Source organism: Eutrigla gurnardus, assembly GCF_963514095.1.
Source record: "Eutrigla gurnardus genome assembly, chromosome: 8".
NCBI lineage: Eukaryota > Metazoa > Chordata > Actinopteri > Perciformes > Triglidae > Eutrigla > Eutrigla gurnardus.
Window position 1 is genome coordinate 13,825,623 of NC_139922.1, and position 15,156 is coordinate 13,840,778.

The 15,156-nt window shown below is 45.8% G+C and overlaps 1 protein-coding gene across 1 annotated transcript; it reads right to left on the reverse strand.

Moving 5' to 3' along the window:
- On the reverse strand, positions 1–13,862 carry fignl2 (fidgetin like 2). The gene is made up of 2 exons (XM_084014766.1): positions 13,585–13,862; positions 1–4,481 (listed from the first exon to the last, which is right to left on the reverse strand). Exons 1-2 carry the CDS (start codon positions 13,607–13,609, stop codon positions 2,449–2,451), a joined length of 2,058 nt encoding a protein of 685 aa, XP_083870892.1. The 5' UTR covers positions 13,610–13,862; the 3' UTR covers positions 1–2,448.
- Positions 13,863–15,156: the final 1,294 nt, after the last annotated feature.

Sequence of the window (15,156 nt, forward strand, 5' to 3'; positions counted from 1 at the left end):
TTGACAAATTCTGTTTAATATTGTGTGATACTCTTCTCTTAAAATACAGTCTTTTCTGAGGTAGACCATTACAGTTCAAGAACATTATCATCATGTTTAAAACAGACATCGAAAAAAGACATGAAATAAATACTTTCATGTACAATATGCCGCAAAAATGAGGTAGAAATGGTTACAGAAAATGTACAATAACCAAGAACAAAGTTACCGCCATAACAGATCAAAACATGTCAAAAGTAAAAGCTTGTTTTGTTGGACAAACTGTCGCTACGTTGTACCTTTAAGCCATCGGCATTTAATTTCTGTAATTACATGGGAATAATCGCTGGCATTATCGAGACCGTGCCGCTAGAGTCAGGTTTTTTTTTGTCCGTTTTCAGTTTCTGAGACTGATCCGCATGCACAGCGGGGGTCACTCTAATTGATCCGGCTGTATGGCATGACTGAAGCCACCAGCTGGAGAGGGACGGCTGCACTGTGATATAGGGTTGCTGGACATCAATCAGACCACTTCCACTCCAGAGGAATTGGTATAAAGGGGGGGGGGGGGGGGGGGGGGGGGATGCACAACGCCACATGGCCACTGGGGCTCGTGGCCAGGGGGCAATCCAATCTAATGAGATTGCACTGGGGAGAGAGAAAAAGAGAAAAATAATGATGGAGGGAGAGACAGAGGGAGGAAAGGGCAGTGGGAAATATTACATCATTCTGTGTGTACCTCCTCAGGACCATAGCAACAGTCTAACAAGTACGACCTCTGTACCAACATTCAAGTGACGGGCTTTTTCCAGCTTGTTAAAAACTGGAGGACCAGTGGAAAAGCAGAGATTTGTCTGGATTGTCTACATGTTGGGTTCATCCACAATATGTACACATAAACTGTGATTTCTTAGACTTTGGGATTTGCTGAAAGCTACATATAGACTTAACCCATACGCTTTTTTTTCCATCTGTTTTTTGGAAGGTATTAGGCGCCGACGATGATGATTGCAAAGTGTTGTATTTACATTTTCAAACGGCACTTTGCAGCCTTCAAACTATAAACTGCAGGACAAGCATTTACAGGATATGTAAACACCAAATAACAAGGGGATTTGCAAACAGTTTGTCCAACAAAAAAAGGAATATTTTCTGTATTCTACAAAGCATTTCTTGAAGACAATCATCACTCCACCATAAACTACAATAAAAATAAAGGGTTAAAGAACAGAAAAGACAACGTATTTATATATTCATATATAACAATACATGGATTTATGGCATCAAATATCCTTTGAAATACCTGAATTACATTCAATGTTACTCTTTGTAGCATATTCAAGTTTCTCTCCCGAGGTTAAAGCCCTGCTGTAGTGGGAATTACAAGACTGTCCGGTTTCTCCTCGCTCCTTTTCTCTTGCGCCGCGCCACTCTCTACTAAGACCCTAAGATTACATACATTCTTTATTTCATATCTCTGAGGTAAAGAAATTCTTCCTGAGCATTTCAAACAAGACTACATACTAAGAAAAAAAAAAAAAAAAGGAGTACGTGTAAGAGAGAAAAACAGACACACTGCAGGTACACGTTTTGTTCTGTGAGTGAGATTCTCAGGAAAACTGCAGATGATGAGGAATGTGAGATTAAGAACAAACGTATGTGGAGTTTAAAGACAACAACAGTAAAGTAAGCTATCCATGAACTGTAGTACTATTGGTGAATAAATGATACATGTTTAGTATTTCGACAGTCAAAAATATCGAGTGACTGCAAGGTTTGACTTAATTCCTGGGAAGAACAGCGGCGTGTTCCTTTTCTCGAAAGATTGGATTATTTATTGTTATTTTGAGGACCAGTCTGCTTTGAGAAATATAGTGACACTGCTGACAATGCTTTTGGTTTGACAACTTTTTGGTCAAAAACTGTGTTTTGCTGTAATGTTGCTCATCCCGAGCCCATCCTACTGAACAATTAGTGACAATCCAATGACTCAATCAACATTAGGATTTCATGTTTGTGGACTAGCAATAAATAGGATCCTGAGAGTAGCAGTCAAAGGTGGGATTTTCCAAACCCTGATTACCCATAATCTTGGACCACGTCACCTAGCAACAAATAATTGATTTTGTCCCGGACCAAGGCTAATCAGAATCTCTGCGTGTACCCAAATAGTATATAATCTGATTTTCCTATCGGCCAAAAGACTAATACACTACCCCACTCAACAAGGCCTATTCATCTCTGCTTTCTTTGGGAAAATAAAATATTGCGGATATTCATACGAAAACAAAAACAGCACACCGTGGCATGCTTCTGCCAGTTTGTCAGCTCTCCCGTATCGCTGAGCTTCTCTGGCTCTTTTGGCTGTATAATCTGTAATTACAAAAAAAAACAACAACAAAACATTCCCGATGCTTTTTGATGTCAAAGCAAAGAGGAAGAGTCCAAGTACAGTGACTGGCTGCTTTCTCAGTGGTTATACATCTTGCTCCACTCTATACATGAGTCCAGTTCTTTTGTGGTGGTGTGTGGTCGCACCTTGCAGAAGGCATTCTCAAAGTCTGTGAAGGCGGGGGGCTTTGAGGATGTGGGGTGGCCATGCATGGCCCCGGTGGGGGAGGATGATGATGAAGAGAGTGCCTGCTGGCTGAGCTGCAGCAGCTCCCACACCGAGAAGCCCTCTGTGCGCTGCAGCACAGCGCTCAGCTCCCTCTCGCTGAGGCTGCAGCCCTGGGGCGACAGCGCCTGCAGCAGCACCTGCCGGCGCATACCCACATCTGGCAGGCCGACGTGATACCGTTTGGCAAAGCTCCGATGAACTGCGTCTTGCAGCAGATCTGGCCTTCCGGTGGCACATACGAGAATCACCAGACCTGTGGTCCCCACCTGGGCTTTCTCCAGGGTGGTCAGGAGTGTCTGCCTCAGCCCCTCCTCTTCCATGGCCTCCACCTGGCTGAGCAGCACTACTGAGGGCTGCCGTGCCCCCGCCACCTGCAGGAGAGATCCCAGAATGTGCTCTGCCTCGGCCTTGCCTTTAGAGGCCAGCATGGCGCCACTCAACCGGTAGAAGGAGGCCCCCAGCTGTGAAGCCAAAGACCGAGTCAACGTCGTCTTGCCCCCTCCCCGGGGTCCAAACAGCAGGACGGTTCTTGGCGGCCGCATCACTGGACTGGGCCTCAAAACGGGCCATAGCAGGTCCTCCTCCAGGGCAGCCTTGACATGGGTGAGCCCAGCCAGCTCGCCCCAGCCCAGAGCAGGGCTGCAGTCCAGTAACTCCCCATTGACAAGGTCCAACAGTCGGGGGTCTGGACTCTTCATAGTCTCGACGGTCGGAGCACACAATGGAGGGCGTTTGTGGGCCTGGGAGCGGTGCTGCTGTTGGAGGAAGCCCTGCTCGGCTACGCCATTCTCCCCCGTCATGCCAGGCGGAGGGCTGTACTCCCCAGCTGCCCCATACTGAGGAGACACCAGGGGCTGGGAGGAGGGCTTACTGGGCTTGAAGGTTTGAGGGTCTGTGCTGCCTGAACTGCTGAAGCCGTTTCCCTGGCACTCTGTTTTGTCGTTGACACTGTAAGGTGAGTTTCCCCCCGCCTTCAAGGAGTCATAGCTATACTTCTTATAGCGAGAGCCATCCGAGCTCTCATCCTCTTCTATGCTCATCTCGAATGCTTTTCTTTTTAATGTCCCCCCAGACTCAGATGTCCCATGGTTGGTGCTCTGGTAACTATAACTGCCTCCTACCGCTGAGGGCCTTGAGGGAACGGGAGTCGGGGTTGGTAGCCCCGAGGAAAGGTAAGTTGCAGAGGGGTGGCTGTAACTGGCGGCAAGGCCGGTCTGGGGAGGGTATGTGCTCGAGTAGTTATAGACAGGTGTGGTTGGGCTGTAGCTGGGCATTAGGGTGGGCGTGGATTGGAGAGTGTGGAGGGAGGCAGGGGGAAGTGCTGCACTGGGTTGGGGACAGTACCCTGAGGAAAGATAGGTGCCATTGTAGCTAGAGGGGTACTCACTGGAGCCACTGCAGGAGCTGCTCCCACTGTAGCCCGAGTCTGAGAGGTTACTGTTCACCGAAACACCGCCAACCCCTGGAGGGCCTGTGGGTGCGGCCTTGGAACCTGAGAGGCTGTCATGGCCTCCAGGGGGCACCAGGGAATAGGAGGCATCAGTGCTGTGTGTCAGTGGCCAGGGCTCCAGCTCAGTCTTCGGAACATTGAGGCCCACAAAGGCCCCTGGCTCTGGGTAGGGGCCCACAGTAGGTGGCCGTTCATAAGGTGAGTCCAGCACACCAGAATACTTCTCGGCATAGCGCTTCAACAGGTTGGAGGCTGTCAAAGCAGAGATGTCGTCATTGGCCCAGGCGTAGTTGTAGCCGCCGCGACCACGGGCAGAGTATAAATCTGACTTGTGGGCCGGAGAGGAGGTGGTGGAGGAGACGTCCAGGTGCTGCTCAGGCCACTGGCTGAGAGGCTGGGCATGCTCTGGGTTCCAGTGCATCTTTAACAGGCCTGACAAAAGAAACACACAGGGAAACCAGGTCAGAATTTCCCTAGAAGTACAACTATCTCAGAAAACAGGCCTTGATAGAATATTGAGCTGCGCAGCTTTGTGGTCATGATATGAATCACTTTGGGTATGTATAGCTGTATCAAGTGATTACTTTCCTGTCACTTGAAAATAATTGTTTTCCTCGTTTTCTTTGACAGACAAAATTATCCTTATATCCCAACGTTCCAAGCTAATATGTAATTAGCTTGTAATGCAATAAAAGTAGTTTGGACGACTGTATATGTCACATTGTCAAGTTGTAAGACAGACTCCTTTTAAACAAAAATAAGTCGACATTACTTCATAATTTACAGTTTAGTAGACACTCCTTGACCACTATCCTGTGCACAGTGACACGTGGCCTGAGCCCCTCCCTCTCCAAACAGCCAATGACAAGAAATGGCCATTCTTCTGTTTGGCAAGGAATCTGTTTTAGTGTTGCCATCATGCGTGTTAGAAGAAGAGGCTCACATTTCCAAGAGAGGGAGAGGGAGGTTAAGGGGAGGTGGAGGGAGAAAGAGAGCGCTGCGGAAGGAAAGCGAGTGAAAGGAGATCAGTAGGTTGGATGTGTTGTTTTGCAGTTTCCCATGTTGGAGTAGTGATAAGATCCCTGCACTATTCCCCGTACCACGAACATCTGCAGGTCTCCCAGAGGACCTATTGTTATCTCCCCATGCATGTTGCACCCCCACCTACCACCCACCAATCAACCCACCCACCGTACACCAGAGCTCCAAAGGCCCAGTGGCCGGCTGGACGGAGGGAGGGAGGGAGAGGGGAAAGAGGGTGTGTGTGTGTGTGTGTGTGTGGACAGTGCTGTGGAGAGAGTGAGAAAGAAAGAGAAAGAAGGAGGGGGGTTGGGTTTGGAATTGCAGCATAGTGTGCTATTCATCAGCACAGTCTCCCATGGAACACTGGGAAAGTGGAATGTCTGTTCCTCTGGCTGACTTCAGCACTGGCCGAGCTGATTGATCATGGCTCCTATGCTCCGAGCACATCGCTGAGCTAACAGCGGAAAGGGCAGTCAAAAAAGAGATTTTGTTCCACAAACTGGTTTCCCCTCATGTAAAAGTCTTATTTTCCAGTAAACATTAAACCGGCGGTGCACCCGAAATTAGAAGGACATGATTTAACGACTCCTTTGGACAAAATGGATAATGCATCTGTTCATTTTCAGCATTTGCACGCTACCATCTTTACCCTGTTTTTGCATGCTTGTTTGTTCAATTGTCGCATCTTTCACTTTCACATCTAAAGAGTATGTGTGTGTACTAACTCACGATATAGTCCTGGAACCATCTATATCATGAAGACTAGCGCTAGCTCTTGCTGAGGCATCGGCTTGACATTCCACACATAGCTTGGCATTATTGAACTGTCATGATTTACCCTGAGGTGAGGACTACTCCAGCCAGAAACAGGGAGGTAAAAAGGAATATGGCAAGCCGTCATTACTAGCCTCTCTGCCTTGCCTTCAGTGGACGCCCGATGATTCATTATTCATGGCTGTCTGAGTGCGTGGAGCCAGGCTTCTTATTGCCATTTAAATCAAATCTCAATATCCACAGTCTGCGATTCTGCTGCTGCTCTCTCCTTAACTTTGCCCTCTTTCTTTACCCGCTTTCCAAACCTCCCCATGTGTGTTTTCAGATTACGGCAGTTATTTATTCAGTCAGATGAGACCAGCACACCAGATGGCCATTGGATTATCATGTCCTTCATATTCAAATCCATTGCCTTAAGTTCCCAATGGCAAAACCAGTTCAAGTACTTTCCTAAGCTTCATCCAGCCCACACACCCACCGCAGCAAGATGCAAAGGTCTCACATTCTGTTCACTTTTTTTTTTTTCCACAAACATGCTGAAGACATTGTCTTGTCCACACCCAGATGACCACATATTTCTGTGACTCGTAGGTCTTTGTCCGGGGCTGCAGAAACCATATATGTCCTGCAGGCCCTTCCCATCTGCAGCCCAACCAGTGAGCAGCCCCAATAATGGGGCCTGTGTGTGACAGAGATGGATGAGAGCCCAGGGGAGCTCATAAAACCTGCAGTGGGGAGGGAGGGATGGAGGAGGGAGGGGAAGGAGTGGACAGCAGGCGCTTCGTCCTCTCTAAGCGGACCGGAGCAGACATTAGAGGACTCAGTGAGGCAGGCTAACTGCTGTCCACTCCATCATCAGAGTTGCACCAATACAGAATGGACTTTTTTCACACTTCCCCCTTGACCAATGTAACGACCAGCTGGTCATACCTGATGAACTAATTCAATGTTAAATCTGAGAGTATCTACTTTCTAAAAAGCAAAAAAATAAATAAAAAATTATTAAAATTAATAATTATTTCTGCATCTACAGTAGTTCAGATGAGCGATAGACCACCAGTGCATTTACTTCCCTGATGAACAGGGTCGCAGTGCAGTTGAGCTGTTTCCATGCAATCCTCTGTTGGATTGTGGTTTTTAGAGCAGCAGCGCTCCACAATAAACTGAGCAAATCTAATCTACACTTGCTGCTTAAATCAGAGCAATCATGTAGATTAATTCACTGGAGGGGGCAGGAAGAAAGCTAAGATTAGAAGTAGGGAATCAGGACAATGTGGACATGGTGCGGGAGCAGTGCAATCATTAGATCAACTTCAACATATCTTTCAGTGTGATGTTGGAGTTTAAATGATTTACAACACAAAAAGAAAAATGACTTCTAAAATAATTTGTGAATGTTGTAATTTTAGTGCAAGTTATCATGTTGCAGCTTTTACTTGTATACTTTTCGGCTCCAATGCTGTGATGCTCCCCTGCCACACCCCGTAAAACTCAATCTTATGCATTTAAGCTTGGATTAAATAGACAAACACATCTACTAAGAAGGGACAAGGGTGTCAGTATGTTTGTAAATTGGAATCTGCCCTCATTCAGTCATTTCTTAGGTCTTTGTTGCTGTTGTCAATATAAGTAAAGTTACTCTGGGATCCAGTCAAAAAGGTTGGAAGAATATTTAATGTATTATCATTTATCAGTGGTGCACAGAAATCAGTTGAAGTATACATAAACATGTGCAGAGATCGCTTTTCTACTGACCAACCTCCTTTTGGCTGCGGAGAGGTCGATAAGAGCCTCGTGTGTATGCACATGAAACTTCCCACTGCGGGTGTGTGTGTGTGTGTGTGTGTTCTCGGCCCCAGGAGAGACAGATGTTCTTCTGCTGACCGCCTTACTGTCTGTGCGGCCATTGTGGCGGATAGCCGTCCAGCAGACGTGCACAGCTCGGACAATCCAGTTGGCCCTGAGACAAAGCCTGAAGGATCCTTTTGTCAAGGGGCTGTCTAATTATGGAAATCTTATTAATCTATTCAGCAGCAGTCCACTGACAGCTTTTGTGTCAGCCTGGGATTTATTGGGGGACCTGTGTGAGCTGCATCCTATTGGAGCAGTGCGTGATGAAGACAGTGGCATGGCTCTCTCACCAGAAACCAGCTTTACTTTGAGGAGGCCCTAAAATTAAAATTAGACCACTTATGGCTCAGGGGGAGTGTGTTAGGTTCATCTGGGATTTCTGGCCTCAAATGCTCCAATGTGCCATCTACAAAGTCACTGGATCTCTTGTCGACCGGGTGAAACCGAAGCAGTTTTTAGCCTATAAAGCCCAGTAGAACTCTAGACCTTGTTGTGGTTTCCTATAAAAGAGGTATTAGTGGGTGAGGTGAAACGTTATCTTGGCAGGAAGCCTGGAGACGGAGAGCTCCAGTGCCGTTTCACAGCTCCCCTGAGGTTGCTTTCCCCTTCTCCCTTCCCGGCACTTTTGTTTTTCCCTGCCCTGAGGAACAAAACGGACACGGATGGAACAACCCTTCTGGGACAGTGTGCTATTAAACTGTGGCGATTGTGAAGAGCCCGCTTGTAAACAAGACCGCTGTGGATCAATCCAATCAGGGCTCTATTCAGGACTGAGCTCTACCCCCCACCCACCGAGAGAAAACTACCAACCACCTCTACTACATCATACACTTTTACACACAAGCATGAATACGGGTGACTACAGGGTGACATGATTTATAGATTGAATTTATAATAAAACATTAATAACAATAACCTTGTTATGTTGCAGAGATGTTTTTCTGGTCACTTTACATTTATAAAATATATTATTAACAAGGAAAGGGCAAGAATCTCCTGCAGAATTAAAAAGCTGTCCTAAAAGAGAAATGTGCAGCCAGATCACCCTTTCTGCTCTAAATAAATCCACTGGACCCAAAGAAATCTAAAAAAAAGGGCAATTCTGTCCGTTCACCCCGAGGTGTGAATTCACTTGGTGCCGAAAAGAAAATTCTCTCAGTATTTCCAGACGGAAAGCTGCATAGATGGCCGTGTCTAATTGTTTTAAGAATGCTGCTCTGGCTGTTGTGGCAGTAAGTCAGGGATTCTGTTCAGATAACATCTCAGAAATGGCCACTTTAAAAATTAAAGCTTGAAATGAATGCGGTTACGATACGACGCACAGAGCCGCGCCAAAGGGGAACGACAGGCAGAAAGTGGAGAGAAGGGCAGAGGACAGACACTATATTTGTGCTGATTAATCACAAAGTTGATGCTCTGATGACTCTGATGAATGCATCAGTCGTAATGTATTCAGCAAACGCAAGCTGATCAATGAGTTATAGGATGAAACTCCTGCTCGCTAGACATAAAATAAGTAGGAAAAAAGTGATGTCTTTCTTCAGGAATGTTTCTTTCAGGAATTAATTTAAACAAACACATCCCATAAACTGCTTTATAAAAAGGAGTTTGGTGTGGAGAGAGAGAGAATTATTTGTATTTTTTATCAGTGTTTGATTGATCTGTTGTTCACATTTGAAGCCCTTTAAGTCCTCTGTTCTCAAGTTCACTGTGATTTATGACACTAATATCAAGCAGGACATTCTCACTAGGCTGCTGCCGTCCTGCCGCTGCATACTACCTGGTCTGTCATAAAAACACCAATCTGAGAGGCCGGCCACATTTCACAGGGTGGCAGGTGGAGACAGAGGAAAATTGTTTCTGGATGTTCTCTCACTTTGGTACGAGATACGTTTTATCAGCTCTTGCCGTTTTTCAGCAACATACTGAAAAAGTATGAACGTGAAGTATGAATTCCTGCTAAAAATATCAAGTTACCTCCTACAATATGAGCCCACGGATGCTGAATAACCTTATCGCGTGGGGTGTTCATCGTCAAAAAGCTGTTAAAGGAAGTTCGTGGTCAGTCCGAGAGGCCCCTTCCCAAAGTGTTAAGGCGCACAGCGGACAACAGGGATCATAATTCATCAGACGTGCATAATTGGGCATTGCTAGGGGAAAATTATTATAAATCTATGTGTTAGTCACAGGACTACTATCAATCAGAAGAAACACACTCCCACTCTGCCTGTCGCTCCCTCTGGCTCATCTGCTCTCCCTTTCATGGCCCTAAAAAGATGTAATAACAGAAGAGTGCGGGAGCTCTGGTGGGGAGTTTTCACACCTGCTGCCCAGCACACAAGCAGACGCAGCTCTTTTCAAACACGCCTCACCAGTTCAATCCCAGGAGGAAGGAGCCCATCTCCTGCAGTGGCATTGAGGGATGTCCTCTGTGCATGCGTCTCTCTCTCTCTCTCTAGCTCTATGGCTGTACCTTCTTCTCTCTGTGGATAGGGCGATCTGTACACCATGTATCAGCATGACACTTTGACTAACTCTATTTTTTGTTTCATTCCCCTTTGGGAACGTTGCAGGCCAGCTGTCAGAGTAGTTTTTGTCATAAGTAGCTAATAGGGTTTCATTAGAAGAGGACAGCATGACAACAAGTTATTTGACGATAATGATAAAATCAAAGTGCCACCCTTGACTGTAATCAAATATAGTTAGGATAAGAGACAATTATTATTCAAAACAATGTTAATAAACAGAATAAAACAAGCTTCCATGTGGTGAATCTTATATTTGTTAGTGGTGAACAAATATTCGGTGTAATTAAAAGTTGTTGTTTTGCAGAGGGGATGTAGAGGAGCAGCAGCCAAACTCCTTGATGGCATTTGTTAAACATTGATTAATTGACAAACGTGTTTAGAATTGCTAATGATAGTGCAGCAAAACGCAAACTCTGAGGGCATGCTCAATTTACAGCCCGCTTCTCAGCACTCTCCAAAAGTAGAAAGCCTCCGGAATAATTGTTGGTTACGTCACTTCATGCTCGTAATTTTAGAAACAACTCGCCCATCCCCCGTGCCTGCTAACGCACGTCCACAAATGGCAGACCCCCCCCCATAACCCCCCCTCCCCTTCAAGAAAACAGGGTCCCTATTTTCTGTGACTGCAGGCTGGCTTTAGGTCATTGTGTCCACTAATATATCAAAGAACAGCTGTCCTAAGGCTCTGTGATGACCAATCACCCTCTCCATCTGTCTCACTCACCCAATCTCTGCCCTATCTCCCCCTCCTCAGCTCCATCTTTGCCTTGCAATCTCCTTCTTGCCCAGATTCTCTGCTCTCTCACTTCCCTTATCCCCCCCCCCCCCCCCCCCCCCCATTCCCAGTGAGCATGTTACCTTCCCTCCTTTCCGTCAAAATCCCTTGGCCCCTCTGTGTTCCCATTTTATACTCACAGCGCATGGGATTTGTTGTTTTCTGTTAGTACACACACAAATTAGAACAAGCTCAATACATCACCAGCTACCCTTCCCTCCGTGGGCCTGCGTTTTATAACCACGGCACTACAAACACCTAATGGCATAACGATAAAAGTATGTTATGTCTCAAGCGTGGCCATTTGCTAATTAGCTCTGCCGGTGTGAAAGAACTAGTATCTCATTGTCGAGCGCTGAATTCTGCTGCCTCAGGAATCCAGTGAAGTGTTGCCATCCAAATGAGCCTCACCACTTTCCCTTTTAATTGGGCCCTTAACGGGAGCGGAGGTCTCCTTAATGAACTGATGAACCCTCGGAGAGACAGAGCGCAGGGCCAGTGGACTCTCGGGGCCCTGGGTCCCTAACCTTCTTTTCATGTGAACACAAATGCGTGCAAACATAAACACAGACATATACACACAACCACACACTTTGGGGGCTAATTAGAGCCCATTCACACCCTCCACTAATGATCCCAGCTCTTATTCACATACACTTTAGCGGGCTGTGTGTTTACTAAAGGTCCTCACAGGCCCCTCCACTGCAGCACTCATACCACTCTCCCTACAATAGGGGGTAGACTCTGGCACGGCCCTCCAACCTGCTCCTGCAGGGGCCAGGATGAGAACTACTACTTTTTTTCTATACAAACCACTTCATGACTTAGCCGAGTCATTCACAAAGACACTTGCACAAAACATAAAAAACAGAGCCGGGGAGAGAAAGATGAGGGAGAGGGGTCAGTCAGAGGAGAGCTATAAAAACTGCCAGATCTGGACCTGTGTGTGTGTGTGTGTGTGTGTGTGTGTGTGTTGTTTTAAAAGAAAAGGTATCCCTACACCAGCAGGGGCCCCAGCAACAAGAGTTAGGGCACTCCTGGGTTGGCGGCCTGGGACTGATTTAAGAGTGTGTTTGAAGTGCAGATTACAGATTCTTTGCACCAAATCCCTCCAGGAGTATCTATGGCCCCTGGAATCTCTCTCAGGTTTCTCCTCAGGTCCGGCCGTGGCTGCTCACCCCAGCTTGAAGTCCTCTGGACTGGCCGGAGACGAGGGCCACGGCCGGACACGCCAGGGAAGAAGGAGACACACACTGACTTAATGCGGGATCCAAATAATTGAAACTGGATTTATAAGAGTAGTCCGGATAACAAAGAATGAAGTGTGTTTGTGGGTGTACCTGTCCAAACTGTGTGTCATGATGCATGCATTTGTTTTACATTGGGAGAGAAATGCCTTCAGCAGGAGTCAGAAGTCGCGTTGGGAAACGGGAATGTTCCACATTCCCACAAAGGGAATTCCAACATGGTGGTGAGAGTCTTCGCATGTACTGCCCATATGCAAAGTTCCTCACGGTGGTAATTTTGAATCATGACTAGAGTCTTTAAGTAAAAGACAGCGAGCTGCAGTGTCATCAGTGTGCGTTTGTGTGTCACTGGTCTGAGAGTAAACAACCCGACTACCTAACACTGCTGTGTGCGCTCCGTCTACGTACATGCACACTAGCAGGCTGTTCTGAGGCCGTTTCACCGGTAACTCATCTTATGAGTGGGGAATAATAACAAGGGTGAAATTTACAAAAGCAAACAAAGCATCATGGTGACTGACCATCAGCTTGTGATGCTTTAACCGGACTGTTTTGTACAGTATGATTCATCACACCACTACACTTGCCTAACACGGACTCGGCAATCCATTTTTTGGATGCTAAAATAACAAATAACGTTTTTACCATTGATTATGATATAATACTTTTTAAATTAACCATTCAGTTAGATTTCTCCCTGTTTTTTTTTTCTTTTAACTGTCATGCCAATAATGCTCCTTTGAAGCGAGTTAAAGAGCTGGGAAAAAGGGGGCTCTTGAGGCAGCCCCATGCTGGCCAGCAAACAATGCTGTTTTGGAGAGCCCGAGCACTGGACTCAAATGAAACCTGGTGGGAGGGTGCAAAGGGGGGGAGGCCAAAACTGGACACGTCGGTTATTAGGTCAGCATTGAAGGGAGAAAAGAGAGAACGGGAAGACGGGGGAAGAGCAGTGTGCAGCGTGTGCGGTGGTCTTGAGCTGTATTAGTAAAATGACACGAGCAGAACCGAGGGGTTTCTGCTGCTTAAACCATCAGCCCTCCAACCTCTGTCCTTCTTCCTTCCCCCATTGGTGTCTTCCGCCTGATGATGAAACATTCAGATAGGGTCGATGCCCGGGGTTAAGCATTTCCTCGGTGCGGGTCAAGGAAAAGGTTTTTTGAGGCCTGCACATTTTCACAGTTACCTGTAATTGTTTTATACAGAACACAGTCCACTCCCACTTACTTTTTTTTTTTTTTTTGCAACGGGGGCTCATTGATTCAGGCAAAGTCCAACTAAGTCAAGCGGGGCTGTTGGGTGCGACATGCGGGTAGAGAGAGAAAGAAGGGTGTACTCACTATAGGGGACAATAGGACTCAGCATTCTGTGGAGCTGGTCTCAGTATGGAGGAATCCAGTTTTGTGAATGCCAGCTCAGATTAGCGTCCGTCCGACTGTAGTCCATCACTAGCATGAGCTCGCCCTGACAACAGAACAGCCCAGAGAGAGAGAGAGGGGAAAGAGAGAGAGAGTTACAGGCTACTGCACAATGTCTGGACAAACACTCACATGTCAACCAACCCTTTCACACAAGCTCACACGGCAACACAAACCTAAACACACACACACACAAACACACAGACCAGAATTCACCCAGAGTACGATAGAATTACTGAACAACCTGAGAACCCTGTCAGTGTAACACAAACAGAATTCACACACACACACACACACACACACACGGTCGGCCAAATTGACACACAGAAGGGTATTCATTGTAGGCAGGCATTAAGCTGATTGTGGAGCTGTGTTCAGGCTCTAAAGAGGGCTTTCTAAATCTGCCTCACAAAAAGACTCATGCATACCATTGCTCTGTGCACTGGGGCAATAAAGACTGCATTCTTAGGAGAGCGGACACTTTTGGAGCTGCATAAGCAAATTGTAAAGGTGGAAAAAAAAAAGTCTGAAATGACAAAGTTTTATTTTTCATGTTATCTAAAATAAATAAATAAATAAATGACACATCTCTAAGCGGTCCTGAATATTCTATCCATATTCATATTGCTTAAAAGCAAATTAATTCAACGAACTGTGTTGTCTATTTTCAAAAATCTGTCAAAATTAAATATAGTCTATCTATGGTTGGTGTTGTAAATGTAATATTTTAATCAAGCACAGATTAAAGACAGTTTAATCCTTCTGTTCTATAATTTTATTCTGATATAAGGCAACTCTCCGAGTAAACCCAGGAGATTAAACCAACTCTGGAAAAGTTTTTTTTTTTCCATAAGAGCCCATGTCGCCTCAAATGCTGCAGATAATATAGTGTAAAAACAATAGAGACTGATTTTTTAAATCTGTGGAAACATTTTAAGCACATACATATTCCCGTAAATATACAGGCCATCTATAACTACGTGTTAAGATATCTATATCCATATCTATTGAAAAACAAACTTGCAAGTAAAAATGTACATAAAACAACTTTAACATTATTTAACAGAAGTAATGCAACATTATGACATGTAATGTTTTTGCACATAATAAGTAAACAGATGTCACAGACGATCTCACTTATTACATATAAAACACAAACAAGCATGTAACCAGTTTATATTAATTCACACACCAGTCCACATGGAAGCGATATTACGCAATAACCACACTGCTGTCCCCGGACACCAACATGCTTCACGTACAACACTTGACTACGATCCACTAACTGACAGTCAACTTTTAACAGAATAACTAACTGCACCACGGCAGCAAACCACAGCTTCCACTAAAAAACAAACAGCTCTGTCCCTGCACAGATCAGAGAGAGGCGGAGAGAGATGAAGGTTTGGTTTGCTCAGGGAAATGTCTCATGGTCAGTGGCTGGAGGGGAGAGCGGCTACAACGCGCTCAGCTCCAGTCCTTCTCCAACTTAAG

Excerpts from the sequence above, each read along its gene's own strand:
- fignl2 (XM_084014766.1), bottom strand. The coding sequence starts at position 13,609 with ATGCTGAGTCCTATTGTCCCCTATA. Across the intron at positions 4,482-13,584 it reads GAGTCCTATTGTCCCCTATA|GCCTGTTAAAGATGCACTGG; the intron begins GTGAGTACACCC and ends TTCTTTTGTCAG.